Below are 16,098 nucleotides of genomic sequence, written 5' to 3'. Positions count from 1 at the left end.
AGCGCCATCTTGCAATTTTTAGCTCCACTTGTAATCTAGACCTAAATTGTTTTAATTTAAAGGGACAATCTATTCAAAATTAATCTTTCATGATTCAGATAGGGCATGCAGTTTTAAACAACTTTCCAATTTACTTTAATCATCAAATGTGCTTTGTTCTCTTGGTATTCTTTGTTGAAAGCTAAACCTAGGTAGGCTCATATGGTAATTTCTAAGCCCTTGAAGGCCGCCTCTTATCTCAGGGAATTTTGACAGTTTTTCACAGCATTTCATAATAACAGATGTAAGAGCAACAGGTAATATTTAAAGATTTAGAACAAGTTGGTACAGGACATTGTATTAAGGTTAAAAAGATCTGAAATTAAAGGTACTAGTTGGTTAGCACAATGTTTCAATGCAGAAATATTGTCAGGCCTGTTGCTTTCTTAGGCTTCTGTCTTTTAAAAATAAAGTTTACTTGTTTGTGACAGAAAATTATTGACTCTCTTTAGATTTTAAATGAGAAATAATTACAGAAGGTCTACGGAAGGCCTCTTCTTGTTAAATCTAGAGTAGTACTTGTTTAATTAGTTAGGAAATAAAGCATTCATTATACTAGCTGAAGATTTTGGTTTATAGTTTGTAATAGACTGGAGACCTTACCAGACCGAAGTACTATAATTTGCAGCAAAAAGATGTTAAAGTTTACCTTTAAATTGTTTTTTAGTAGCCTTAAAGGGACACTGAACCCAAATGTTTTTCTTTCGTGATTTAGATAGAGCATGCAATTTTAAGCAACTTTCTAATTTACTCCTGTTATCAATTTTTCTTCATTCTCTTGCTATCTTTATTTGAAAAAGAAGGCATCTACGCTTTTTTTCTTGGTTCAGCACTCTGGACTGCAGTTTTTTTATTGGTGGATGAATTTATCCACCAATCAGCAAAGACAACCCAGGTTGTTCACGAAAAATGGGCCGGCATCTAAACTTACATTCTTGCATTTCAAATAAAGATACCAAGAGAATAAAGAAAATTTGATAATAGGAGTAAATTAGAAAGTTGCTTAAAATTTCATGCTCTATCTGAACCATGAAAGAAAAAAAATTGGGTACAGTGTCCCTTTAAAGGAACAGTGTACAACAATTTACATATAACTGCATGTAATAGACAATACTGAAAAGAAGAATATGCCCAGATACTGATGTAAAATTCCAGTATAAAACCTTTTAAAAACTTACTTATAAGCATACAGTTTAGCACTGTAGATGAGGTTAGGCTGGGACACTCAGTGAAATGGGCTGGTAAAGCAGAAAGTGTCACTATGATCTCTAGTAGAAGTTAGAACAAAAGCTGTAAATGAGACCTCACTAGTAGATGTGCACATCCCCTCTGCCCCTAACACTCACCAGCAGGTACAGAGCCATGGTTTTCAAACTCGTCCAGATGTTTGATTTCAGGGTCCATACACCCAAAGCTCTGGCGGAGGTGGCAGATGGACTCCACTTTCCAGGCAGGCAACCGAGTTTGAAAGAAGTCTCTGTATTCCTCATAATTTAGAGGTGTTCCAGGATTTTGTGGGGGAACTTTGCTGATTTTCTCCCCATCTACTAAAGTTGCAAAGACTGAAGAAAAAAAAAAGAAGCTCTCATTAGATTATATCTACCAGACCCCTCTGTACAGACTGACACTCATAGGGAGAAGGGACAAAACTGTTATCCTGACAGTAAGTTGCCTGATCAGTCCTATAGACAATAGATGTCCTCATATCCTTCACCCAACAGTGACTGGTGATTGTCAGCTGGCAGCTTTATAATGGGGGCACCTGGCACAATTTTAGTTATTAAGTAAAATAGATATTGACTTTATTTATAAATACTGCAATTTGTTTCATTCAATGATCTTTAAAAAAATATCAATCTGAGAAAACCTCACCAGCTTCTTAATAGCTTTGCAGCACTACTGAGAAAATAGAGCCAAACATTTGCAAAAACAAACAACTCATTTATTATGTATAGCTTTGGGGTTAAATGGGGTGCAGCATAAGAAGGTGTGAGACAGTGGGGAGGTGGGTGAGATGCAGGTGAGGCGGTAGAGAGGTGATGGGTGAGAGAAAGAGGAGTAAAGCCAGAAACAGGAAGTAGAAGAGGTGAAAAGGGAAAAGATTGTGCTAAGGAGTGAAGGGAAAAGAGAGTGAGGGGAATGAGAGTGAGGGAAGTGAGTAAAATAAGACAGGGATGGGGAGGAGAGGTGGAGAGTAAAAGGAGAGACAGAGGTGGCTGGGTGGATGAGAGAAAGGGGAGAGGAGTCAGTAAGAGGGGGGACAAGAGTTGGTGCAGTGAGAAGGAGGATAATTTAGTAAAGGGAGACACAGAGGGGTAAAGGAATGACAGGTGTGTGAGTAAAAGGAGAGGGTAAGTTTCTTACCTAGCAAGAGACACACATAAGTCTGCTCTTTCTTCATCTTCAGCAACAAAATCAGCTCAGATACAGCTACACATCAGAATTATCCTACTACAATTATGACATCACAATCACCATCCTAGCCACTCCCCACATCTATGACATCACTGCCATTATCCTGGCCACTCCTCTCACACACTGTTACTAACAGAACACATTACACCTAAAGTAATACATAAGCACACAGTGGTCTGGGTTGTAATCTAATCCAATAGCCCCCTTTGCTTTTCAAATGATTTATCTGAGATCTTTAGATATTTAGCTCATTCCAATTAATTTGTCAACCCCATGATAACACAGTTACTAATGCTTTTCTAAAACAATCAGCCCATTTAAACACCCTTATACCTTCTTGTTGGATTTTCTTCCTAGTCAGGATGCAGTAATTTATGGATTCCCTTGCTGGCCAGGATGCAGTCATTTTTGGATTCCCTTGCTGGCCAGGATGCACTAATTGTACCTCAGCCGTATTAGCCCCTCAAATCAAAATTTTAAAATAAACTTCAATAAGTTGGTTAGATCTTTGTTAGATCAGATTTGATCAATTTTGTTTTCTTTAGATATAGCAACCAAGGATCTGTATGAACAATTATTTGGAGGGGGTCTAACCCATCATCAGCCCCCCTTAACAAAAAATTGGACAAAAAGTTATTTAATTTGATAGATATTTGTTAGATCAGGTATGATAAGCTATTTGTTTTGTTAGATCTAGCATAATTACAGAGATATTAGGTATTAAATTAGGGGGGCTGGCCCCCCAAATCAAAATCTTAGACAAAAAATAATTCAGGCTAATTTATATTTGTTAGATCAGGTTTGATCAGTCAGGTATTTTGTTAGACCCAATATAATTACAGAGATATTTGGTATTAAATTGGGGCGGGGCAAAAACAAAAACAAATAAAAATTTTTTAGGTTGATAGACCTTTGTTAGATCAGTTTAGTTCATTTGTTTATATTGTTAGATCCAACTTGCAAAAGGTGATATTGATAATCATATCATGGGAGCTTCCACATATTCAGTATGGGGTGTTGGTCACATAATAAAAATTGGACCAAAAGTGATATAATTTAATAGATATTTGTCAGATCAGGTATGATCAGTCCAGTGTTTTGTTAGACCCAATATAATTACAGAGATAATAGGTATTACATTGGGGGACAAGCCCTCCACTTAAAATATTCAGGCAAAAAATCTTTAAAGGGACACTGAACCCAATTTTTTTCTTTCATGATTCAGATAGAGCATGCAATTTTAAGCAACTTTCTAATATACTTCTATTATGAATTTTTATTAGTTCTCTTATTTGAAAAAAAAGGCATCTAAGTTAAAGGGACAGTTCACCCAAAAACGTTCTCCCCTTTAAATGATTCCCAATGATCCTTTTTACCTTCTAGAGTGTATTAAATTGGTTGCAAGTAGCTCCTTTACTCATATTTCAGCATTTGAAACGGCTGGGGCACAATCCGATATACGGCACAGGTTTCGGCGCAAGCGTGGAAACCTGCGCCGCCCGTAGTTTCAGCTTGCAACTCAAGCTATCCCATATACAGCGCCGTCAGATGCTAAAGTGCCGTAAGTCGGACAAACTAGCGATGTCCAGAAATCTGCGTAAGTACAAATTTCTGGAGTCGCCAGTGACTTACGGCACTTTAGAAACTGCCGCCGCCTACAAAACCTTACTAAAGTATTAAATCTCCCGTACTGTCTAACATGCCTCCCAAAAATAACCCGACACGTATACACCTCTATCCGCAATCCCCCCTCTCACTCCTAATAATAAATATATTAAACCCTAAACCGCCGCTCCCGGATCCCGCCGCCAGCTACATATGTTTTACCCCCTAATCTGATCTCCCTACACCGCCGCCAGCTACATTAAATGTTTTACCCCCTAATGTGACCCCCCTACACCGCCGCCAGCTACATTAAAATTATTATCCCCTAATGTGAGCCCCCTACTCCACCGCCACCTATTTAAACTATATTAACCCCTAATGTGAGCCCCCTTCTTAAACTATATTAACCCCTAATCTGACCCCCTTACACCGCCGCCACCTATATTAAAATTATTAACCCCTAATCTAATCCCCCTACACCACCGCCACCTATATTAAATTTATTAACCCCTACAATACTAAAATTTCCCTACCCTAAACTAAATTACAAATAGCTCTGAAAAGGGCCTTTTGCAGGGCATTGTCCCAAAGTAACCAGCTCTATTACCAGCCCTTAAAAGGGCCTTTTGCAGGGCATTGCCCCAAAGTAACCACCTCTATTACCAGCCCTTAAAAGGGCTTTTTGCGGGGCATTGTCCCAAAAGTAATCAGCTCTTTTACCTGTAATCTAATCCCCCTACACCGCCACCACCTATATTAAATGTATTAACCCCTAATCTAATCCCCCTACACCGCCGCAACCTATATTAAATATATTAACCCCTAATCTGACCCCCCTACACCGCCGCCACCTATATTAAATATTTTAACCCCTAATCTGACCCCCCTACACCGCCGCCACCTATATTAAATATATTAACCCCTAATCTGACCCCCCTACACCGCCGCCACCTATATTAATTATATTAACCCTAATTATATTAGGGTTAATATAGTTATTATATTATATATATTAACTATATTAACCCTATCTAACTCTAACACCCCTAACTTAATTATTATTAAAATAAATCTAAATAATATTAATAATATTAACTAAATTATTACTATTTAAAACTAAATACTTACCTATAAAATAAACCCTAAGATAGCTACAATATAATTAATAATTACATTCTAGCTATTTTAGGGTTTATATTTATTTTACAGGTAACTTGGTATTTATTTTAACTAGGTACAATAGCTATTAAATAGTTAATAACTATTTAATAGCTACCTAGTTAAAATAATTACCAATTTACCTGTAAAATAAATCCTAACCTAAGTTACAAATACACCTACACTATCAATAAATTAATTAAACTACAACTATCTAAACTAAAATACAATTAAATAAACTAAACTAAATTACAAAAAAAACAAACACTAAATTACAAAAAAAAAAAAAAGATTACAAGAATTTTAAGCTAATTACACCTAATCTAAGCCCCCTAATAAAATAATAAAGCCCACCAAAATAAAACAATTCCCTACCCTATTCTATAGTAATCAGCTCTTTTACCAGCCCTTAAAAGGGCTTTTTGCGGGGCATTGCCCCAAAGTAATCAGCTCATTTACCTGTAAAAAAAAAATAGAATACCCCCCAACATTACAACCCACCACCCACATACCCCTATTCTAATCCACCCAAACCCCCCTTAAAAAACCTATCACTAACCCCCTGAAGATCTCCCTACCTTGAGTCGTCTTCACCCAGCCGAGCCGAAGTCTTCATGCAATCCGGGCGATGTGGTCCTCCATCCGGGCGATGTCTTCATCCAAGCGGCAAAGAAGAGGTCTTCCATCCGGGTGATGTCTTCCTCCAAGCGGCATCTTCTATCTTCTTTCTTCCGGCTCCATCTTTAGACCTCCTACGCGGAACATCCAGCTGGCCTGACGGACTAACGACGAATGAAGGTTCCTTTAAATGACGTTATCCAAGATGGCGTCCCTCGAATTCCGATTGGCTGATAGGATTCTATCAGCCAATCGGAATTAAGGTAGGAAAAATCCGATTGGCTGATTGAATTGAATTACATAGTTGATGCAGAGTCTGGTGTTAATCCATAAAGGGCATAAATCACCTAACATTCCTAAATTGTTTGGAATAACGTGCTTTAAAACATCAGGTATGATGTTGTATCGATCAGGTAGTGTAAGGGTTAGGCCCGCTTCACAGTGACAGACCAAACTCCCCGTTTAACGCACCGCAAACAACCGCAAACAGTCCATTTGCACAACCGCAAACTCCCCATTTGCACAAGGTTGGATACCAAGCTAGCCATGTCCCGTTCCTTGTCCTCACTGATGTCATTGAAGGTCTCTTCCTCCACCCAGCCATGTACAACACCAAGGGTCCCCGAAAGGTGACAACAAGCCCCCTGGGACGCCTGCTGTGTTTGGTCTTCTACCTCCTCAAAGCCACCTTCCTCCTCTGACTCCTCTTCTTCAGACTCCTCTCTCTGCGTTGCCTCTCTCTGTGTTATTATAAGGTATGTTAAGTAGTACTATTCTTATCAGTTTAATCCCTGTTACGACCCCTATCAGGGGACATGTATATGGCATGGATTTTAGGAACCCGGGAGATGGAAAAAGATGCTTGGTCGGTCCTCCTTCTTCAAATTTGGGGCACTGCGCGTGCAATCTACTGTGCCACCAGATATGAGTGGTGTGTTAAGTAGTACTATTCTTATCAGTTTAATCCCTGTTACGTCCCCTATCAGGGGACGTGTATATGGCATGGATTTTAGGAACCGGGAGATGGAAAAAGATGCTTGGTCGGTCCTCCTACTTCAAATTTGGGGCACTGCGCGTGCAATCTACTGTGCCACCAGATAGGAGTGGTGTGTTAAGTAGTACTATTCTTATCAGTTTAATCCCTGTTACGTCCCCTATCAGGGGACGTGTATATGGCATGGATTTTAGGAACCGGGAGATGGAAAAAGATGCTTGGTCGGTCCTCCTTCTTCAAATTTGGGGCACTGCGCGTGCAATCTACTGTGCCACCAGATATGAGTGGTGTGTTAAGTAGTACTATTCTTATCAGTTTAATCCCTGTTACGTCCCCTATCAGGGGACGTGTATATGGCATGGATTTTAGGAACCGGGAGATGGAAAAAGATGCTTGGTCGGTCCTCCTACTTCAAATTTGGGGCACTGCGCGTGCAATCTACTGTGCCACCAGATATGAGTGGTGTGTTAAGTAGTACTATTCTTATCAATTTAATCCCTGTTACGTCCCCTATCAGGGGACGTGTATATGGCATGGATTTTAGGAACCGGGAGATGGAAAAAGATGCTTGGTCGGTCCTCCTACTTCAAATTTGGGGCACTGCGCGTGCAATCTACTGTGCCACCAGATATGAGTGGTGTGTTAAGTAGTACTATTCTTATCAGTTTAATCCCTGTTAATTCCCCTATCAGGGGACGTGTATATGGCATGGATTTTAGGAACCGGGAGATGGGAAAAGATGCTTGGTCGGTCCTCCTACTTCAAATTTGGGGCACTGCGCGTGCAATCTACTGTGCCACCAGATATGAGTGGTGTGTTAAGTAGTACTATTCTTATCAGTTTAATCCCTGTTACGTCCCCTATCAGGGGACGTGTATATGGCATGGATTTTAGGAACCGGGAGATGGAAATAGATGCTTGGTCGGTCCTCCTACTTCAAATTTGGGGCACTGCGCGTGCAATCTACTGTGCCACCAGATATGAGTGGTGTGTTAAGTAGTACTTTTCTTATCAGTTTAATCCCTGTTACGTCCCCTATCAGGGGACGTGCATATGGCATGGATTTTAGGAACCGGGAGATGGAAAAAGATGCTTGGTCGGTCCTCCTTCTTCAAATTTGGGGCACTGCGCATGCAATCTACTGTGCCACCAGATATGAGTGGTGTGTTAAGTAGTACTATTCTTATCAGTTTAATCCCTGTTACGTCCCCTATCAGGGGACGTGTATATGGCATGGATTTTAGGAACCGGGAGATGGAAAAAGATGCTTGGTCGGTCCTCCTACTTCAAATTTGGGGCACTGCGCGTGCAATCTACTGTGCCACCAGATATGAGTGGTGTGTTAAGTAGTACTATTCTTATCAATTTAATCCCTGTTACGTCCCCTATCAGGGGACGTGTATATGGCATGGATTTTAGGAACCGGGAGATGGAAAAAGATGCTTGGTCGGTCCTCCTACTTCAAATTTGGGGCACTGCGCATGCAATCTACTGTGCCACCAGATATGAGTGGTGTGTTAAGTAGTACTATTCTTATCAGTTTAATCCCTGTTAATTCCCCTATCAGGGGACGTGTATATGGCATGGATTTTAGGAACCGGGAGATGGAAAAAGATGCTTGGTCGGTCCTCCTACTTCAAATTTGGGGCACTGCGCGTGCAATCTACTGTGCCACCAGATATGAGTGGTGTGTTAAGTAGTACTATTCTTATCAGTTTAATCCCTGTTACGTCCCCTATCAGGGGACGTGTATATGGCATGGATTTTAGGAACCGGGAGATGGAAAAAGATGCTTGGTCAGTCCTCCTACTTCAAATTTGGGGCACTGCGCGTGCAATCTACTGTGCCACCAGATAGGAGTGGTGTGTTAAGTAGTACTAGTCTTATCAGTTTAATCCCTGTTACGTCCCCTATCAGGGGACGTGTATATGGCATGGATTTTAGGAACCGGGAGATGGAAAAAGATGCTTGGTCGGGCCTCCTACTTCAAATTTGGGGCACTGCGCGTGCAATCTACTGTGCCACCAGATATGAGTGGTGTGTTAAGTAGTACTATTCTTATCAGTTTAATCCCTGTTGCGTCCCCTATCAAGGGACGTGCATATGGCATGGATTTTAGGAACCGGGAGATGGAAAAAGATGCTTGGTCGGTCCTCCTACTTCAAATTTGGGGCACTGCGCGTGCAATCTACTGTGCCACCAGATATGAGTGGTGTGTTAAGTAGTACTATTCTTATCAGTTTAATCCCTGTTACGTGCCCTATCAGGGGACGTGTATATGGCATGGATTTTAGGAACCCGGGAGATGAAAAAATATGCTTGGTCGGTCCTCCTACTTCAAATTTGGGGCACTGCGCGTGCAATCTACTGTGCCACCATATATGAGTGGTGTGTTAAGTAGTACTATTCTTATCAGTTTAATCCCTGTTACGTCCCCTATCAGGGGACGTGTATATGGCATGGATTTTAGGAACCGGGAGATGGAAAAAGATGCTTGGTCGGTCCTCCTACTTCAAATTTGGGGCACTGCGCATGCAATCTAATGTACCACCAGATAGGAGTGGTGTGTTAAGTAGTACTATTCCTCTCAGTTTAATCCCTGTTATGTGCCTTTTTTATTGGTTTGGTTTTTGAAGCCACAGTGCTGCACCAGAGGCCAGAAAAATTAGGCATGTACACATGCCTGAAGAATTATGTATTGTTGCAGCGGATGCTGTAGCAGCGGCCAGAAAAATTGATGTTTGTTTCCCAGGCAGAAAGTGCTCTAAAAAATTGCGGCTTGAACCCTAGTTGGTGGCGGATAAGTCACGCAAGTCATCCGGAATTCAGAGATAAAATACAGCAGCGTGTGGACCATTTTTAGCCCAAGGCAGCTCATCTCATCAGGCCTTTTTTAGTCGAATGTATCACCCACTGTCAGTCCCTTCGGGATCCATTCCTCATTCATCTTAATAAAGGTGAGGTAATCTAGACTTTTTTGACCTAGGCGACTTCTCTTCTCAGTGACAATACCTCCTGCTGCACTGAAGGTCCTTTCTGACAGGACACTTGAAGCGGGGCAGGCCAGATGTTCTATCGCAAATTGGGATAGATCAGGCCACAGGTCAAGCCTGCACACCCAGTAGTCAAGGGGTTCATCGCTCCTCAGAGTGTCGAGATCTGCAGTTAAGGCGAGGTAGTCTGCTACCTGTCGGTTGAGTCATTCTCTGAGGGTGGACCCCGAAGGGCTGTGGCGATGCATAGGACTTAAAAAGCTCTGCATGTCCTCCATCAACAACACATCTGTAAAGAGTCCTGTCCTTGCCGGCATGGTCGTGGGAGGAGGAGGATTACTTTCATCTCTTCCCCTGTTAGAGTCCCGTTGTGCTGTGACATCACCCTTATACGCTGTGTAAAGCATACTTTTTAATTTATTTTGGAACTGCTGCATCCTTTCCGACTTGCGGTAATTCGGTAACATTTCAGGCACTTTATGCTTATACCGGGGTCTAGTAGCGTGGACACGCAGTACAGGTCGTTCTTCAGCTTTTTTATACAAGGGTCCCTCAACAGGCACGACAGCATGAAAGACCCCATTTGCACAAGGTTGGATGCCGAGCTACTCATGTCCCGTTCCTCGTCCTCAGTGATCTCACTGAAGGTATCTTCTTCCCCCCAGCCACGTGCAACACCACGGGTACCAGATAGGTGACAACGAGCACCCTTTGATGCCTGTTGTAGTTGGTCTTCCTCCTCCTCCTCCTCCTCAAAGCCACATTCCTCCTCTGACTCCTCTTCCTCACAATCCTCTTTCAGTGTTGTCGCTGGTCCAGCAAGCGATGCTGATAAGGCTGTTTCTGGTGGTGATGGTGACCACAACTCTTCCTCTTCACGCTCATCTACGGCCTGATCCAGCACTCTTCACAGGGCACGCTCCAGGAAGAAAACAAATGGTATGATGTCGCTGATGGTGCCTTCGGTGCGACTGACTAGGTTTTTCACCTCCTCAAAAGGACGCATGAGCCTACAGGCATTGCGCATGAGTGTCCAGTAACGTGGCAAAAAAATTCCCAGCTCCGCAGAGGCTGTCCTAGCACCCCGGTCATACAAATAGTCGTTAACGGCTTTTTCTTGTTGGAGCAGGCGGTCGAACATTAGGAGTGTTGAATTCCAACGTGTCAGGCTGTCGCAAATCAAGCACCTCACTGGCATGTTGTTTCGCCGCTGAATATCTGAAAAGTGCGCCATGGCCGTGTAGGAACTCCTGAAATGGCCACACACCTTCCTGGCCTGCTTCAGGACGTCCTGTAAGCCTGGGTACTTATGCACAAAGCGTTGTACCATCAGATTACACACAAGTGTCATGCACGGCACATGTGTCAACTTGCCCAAATTCAATACCACCACCAAATTTCTTCCGTTGTCAGAAACCACTTTGCCGATCTCCAGTTCGTGCGGAGTCAGCCACTGATCCACCTGTGCGTTCAGGGGGGACAGGAGTGCTGGTCCGGTGTGACTCTCTGCTTTCAGGCAAGTCAACCCCAAGACGGCGTGACACTGCCGTATCCAGTATGTGGAATAGTACCTGGGGAGCTGGGGGGGTGCCGTTGATGTGGAGCAAGACGCAGCAGAAGAAGAGGATTGAGTAGGAGGAGTAGAGGAGGTGGCAGCAGGCCAGCCTGCAAGTCGTGGCGGTGTCACCAACTCCTCTGCAGAGCCACGCATTCCATGCTTGGCAGCCGTCAGCAGGTTTACCCAATGCGCAGTGTAGGTGCTATACCTGCCCTGACCATGCTTTGCAGACCAGGTATCAGTGGTCAGGTGGACCCTTGCCCCAACACTGTGTGCCAGACATGCCATTACTTCCTTTTGCACAATCGAGTACAGGTTGAGGATTGCCTTTTGTGCAAAGAAATTTCGGCCGGGTACCTTCCACTGCAGCGTCCCAATAGCTACAAATTTTTTGAACGCCTCAGACTCCACCAGCTTGTATGGTAAAAGCCGGCGGGCTAAGAGTTCAGACAAGCCAGCTGTCAGATGCTGGGCAAGGGGGTGACTGTGGGCTGATGAGCAGGAACTGCTCAAGGCGATAGACGGAGTGGCGGATGGTTGAGAGGGGGGGCAAGGAGGACAGCAGTGGTTGAAGTGGCTGAAGATGCTGGACCAGGAGGAGGATGGCGGCTTTGAGTTTGTGTGCTGCTTGTACTCATGTGTTGATCCCATAGGCGTTTGTGATGTGCGATCATGTGCCTTCGCAAAGCAGTACCTAAGTGGGTGTTGGACTTCCCACAACGCAGTTTCTTTTTGGCACAGGTTGCAAATGGCATCGCTGTTGTCAGAGGCAGACACACAAAAAAATGCCACACTGCTGAGCTCTGCGATGACGGCATTCTGGTGGTGGCAACAGCATGCGTTAATTGGCGTGCTGTCTGGCTGACCCCGGGTGCCGATGCATGCTGTCTGACTGTGCCACTAGCTCCTTGCGACGACCTCCCCCTGCTTCCAACTCGTCTCCTCCTCCTCCTCTCTGTCTCCCCATCTGAACTTTCCCCCTGTTCTTCTTCTCTTCTAGCGGGCACCCACGTGACATCCACGGATGCATTGTCATCATCAACCGCTTCACTTGTATCTGACAACTCAACAAAGGAAGCAGCAGCGGGTACAACATCATCATCATCACACCGTACGTCCATTTCTGTAATGCTGCCTGACTGAGACATATCACTGTTATCTACATCCTCTGTCAATGATGGTTGCGCATCACTCATTTCTTCAAACTGATGTGTAAATAACTCCTCTGACAGATCAAGTGAAGCGGCTGTGGTGCTAGTGTTTGTGGTGGTGGCAGGCGGGCGAGTGGTAACTTTAGAGGTGCCCGAAGCTAAGCTTGAGGAGGATGGTGCGTCAAGGTTCCGAGCGGAAGCTGTAGAAGATTGGTTGTCCTGTGTTAGCCAGTCAACTATGTCCTCAGAACATTTCGAGTTCATGGTACGTGGCCTCTGAACACTGGGCATTATTCTAGGGCCAAAGGGAATCACAGCACCACGACCACGACGGCACCTGCGGGGTGGCCTGCCTCTGCCTGTCATTTTTTTTTAAATGTACACTTACACTACTATTAAACAAGATATGAGTGGTGGCACTGGGCAAGTGGGCACAGTATACGCTGTGAGCCTGAGACAAAAAAGCAGACTGATGTTTCACAGTCCAAAAAGTTTTTTTTTTTTAAATGTACACTTACACTACTATTAAACAAGATATGAGTGGTGGCACTGGGCAAGTGGGCACATAATACGCTGTGAGCCTGACACAAAAAAGCAGACTGATGTTTCACAGTCAAAAAAGTTTAGTTTTTTTTAAATGTACACTTACACTACTATTAAACAAGATATGAGTGGTGGCACTGGGCAAGTGGGCACAGTATACGCTGTGAGCCTGACACAAAAAAGCAGACTGATGTTTCACAGTCCAAAAAGTTTTTTTTTTTTTAAAATGTACACTTACACTACTATTAAACAAGATATGAGTGGTGGCACTGGGCAAGTGGGCACATAATACGCTGTGAGCCTGACACAAAAAAGCAGACTGATGTTTCACAGTCAAAAATTTTTTTTTTTTAAATGTACACTTACACTACTATTAAACAAGATATAAGTGGTGGCACTGGGCAAAAATGCCACACTGCTGAGCTCTGCGATGACGGCATTCTGGTGGTGGCAACAGCATGCGTTGATTGGCGTGCTGTCTGGCTGACCCCGGGTGCCGATGCATGCTGTCTGACTGTGCCACTAGCTCCTTGCGACGACCTCCCCCTGCTTCCAACTCGTCTCCTCCTCTCTGTCTCCCCACCTGAACTTTCCCCCTGTTCTTCTTCTCTTCTAGCGGGCACCCACGTGACATCCACGGACGCATCGTCATCATCAACCGCTTCACTTGTATATGACAACTCAACAAAGGAAGCAGCAGCAGGTACAACATCATCATCATCATCTCACCGTACGTCCATTTCTGTAATGCTGCCTGACTGAGACATATCACTGTTATCTACATCCTCTGTCAATGATGGTTGCGCATCACTCATTTCTTCAAACTGATGTGTAAATAACTCCTCTGACAGATCAAGTGAAGGGGCTGTGGTGCTAGTGTTGGTGGTGGCAGCAGGCGGGCGAGTGGTAACTTTAGAGTTGCCTGAAGCTAAGCTTGAGGAGGATGGTGCGTCAAGGTTCCGAGCGGAAGCTGTAGAAGATTCGTTGTCCTGTGTTAGCCAGTCAACTATGTCCTCAGAACATTTCGAGTTCATGGTATGTGGCCTCTGAACACCGGGCATTATTCTAGGGCCAAAGGGAATCACAGTACCACGACCACGACGGCACCTGCGGGGTGGCCTGCCTCTGCCTGTCATTTTTTTTTTAAATGTACACTTACACTACTATTAAACAAGATATGAGTGGTGGCACTGGGCAAGTGGGCACAGTATACGCTGTGAGCCTGAGACAAAAAAGCAGACTGATGTTTCACAGTCCAAAAAGTTTTTTTTTTTTAAATGTACACTTACACTACTATTAATCAAGATATGAGTGGTGGCACTGGGCAAATGGGCACAGTATACGCTGTGAGCCTGACACAAAAAAGCAGACTGATGTTTCACAGTCAAAAAAGTTTTTTTTTTAAAATGTACACTTACACTACTATTAAACAAGATATGAGTGGTGGCACTGGGCAAGTGGGCACAGTATACGCTGTGAGCCTGACACAAAAAAGCAGACTGATGTTTCACAGTCAAAAAAGTATTTTTTTTTTAAATGTACACTTACACTACTATTAAACAAGATATGAGTGGTGGCACTGGGCAAGTGGGCACAGTATACGCTGTGAGCCTGACACAAAAAAAGCAGACTGATGTTTAACAGTCTAAAAAGTTTTTTTTTTTATATGTACACTTACACTACTATTAAACAAGATATGAGTGGTGGCACTGGGCAAGTGGGCACAGTATACGCTGTGAGCCTGACACAAAAAAGCAGACTGATGTTTCACAGTCAAAAAAGTATTTTTTTTAAAATGTACACTTACACTACTATTAAACAAGATGTGAGTGGTGCCACTGGGCAAGTGGGCACAGTATACGCTGTGAGCCTGACACAAAAAAGCAGACTGATGTTTCACAGTCAAATTTTTTTTTTTTTTAATGTACACTTACACTACTATTAAACAAGATATGAGTGGTGGCACTGGGCAAGTTTGCACAGTATACGCTGTGAGCCTGACACAAAAAAGCAGACTGATGTTTCACAGTCAAAAAAGTTTTTTTTTTTAAATGTACACTTACACTACTATTAAACAAGATATGAGTGGTGGCACTGGGCAAGTGGGCACAGTATACGCTGTGAGTCTGACACAAAAAAAGCAGACTGATGTTTAACAGTCCAAAAAGTTTTTTTTTTTATATGTACACTTACACTACTATTAAACAAGATATGAGTGGTGGCACTGGGCAAGTGGGCACAGTATACGCTGTGAGCCTGACACAAAAAAGCAGACTGATGTTTCACAGTCAAAAAAGTATTTTTTTTTAAAATGTACACTTACACTACTATTAAACAAGATGTGAGTGGTGCCACTGGGCAAGTGGGCACAGTATACGCTGTGAGCCTGACACAAAAAAGCAGACTGATGTTTCACAGTCAAATTTTTTTTTTTTTAATGTACACTTACACTACTATTAAACAAGATATGAGTGGTGGCACTGGGCAAGTTTGCACAGTATACGCTGTGAGCCTGACACAAAAAAGCAGACTGATGTTTCACAGTCAAAAAAGTTTTTTTTTTTAAATGTACACTTACACTACTATTAAACAAGATATGAGTGGTGGCACTGGGCAAGTGGGCACAGTATACGCTGTGAGTCTGACACAAAAAAAGCAGACTGATGTTTAACAGTCCAAAAAGTTTTTACTATTAAACAAGATATGAGTGGTGGCACTGGGCAAGTGGGCACAGTATACGCTGTAAGCCTGACACAAAAAAGCAGACTGATGTTTCACAGTCAAAAAAGTATTTTTTTTTAAATGTACACTTACACTACTATTAAACAAGATGTGAGTGGTGCCACTGGGCAAGTGGGCACAGTATACGCTGTGAGCCTGACACAAAAAAGCAGACTGATGTTTCACAGTCAAATTTTTTTTTTTTTTAAATGTACACTTACACTACTATTAAACAAGATATGAGTGGTGGCACTGGGCAAGTGGGCACAGTATACGCTGTGAGCCTGACACAAAAAAGCAGAC

General features: G+C 43.1%; 1 protein-coding gene across 1 annotated transcript in view; it reads right to left on the bottom strand.

The window, feature by feature from the left end:
- The window catches only part of LOC128665037 (uncharacterized), a 147,191-nt gene that overhangs the window by 7,407 nt on the left and 123,686 nt on the right, over positions 1-16,098 (bottom strand). The window contains exon 2 of the mRNA XM_053719801.1: positions 1,386-1,601. Coding sequence (XP_053575776.1) covers positions 1,386-1,601 — 216 coding nt within the window. The remainder of the gene's footprint in view (positions 1-1,385; positions 1,602-16,098) is intronic.

Source organism: Bombina bombina, chromosome 1 (assembly GCF_027579735.1).
Source record: "Bombina bombina isolate aBomBom1 chromosome 1, aBomBom1.pri, whole genome shotgun sequence".
Classification (NCBI taxonomy): domain Eukaryota; kingdom Metazoa; phylum Chordata; class Amphibia; order Anura; family Bombinatoridae; genus Bombina; species Bombina bombina.
The sequence above is the reverse complement of the archived record's forward strand: the minus strand, read 5'-3'. Positions and strand labels throughout refer to the sequence as shown.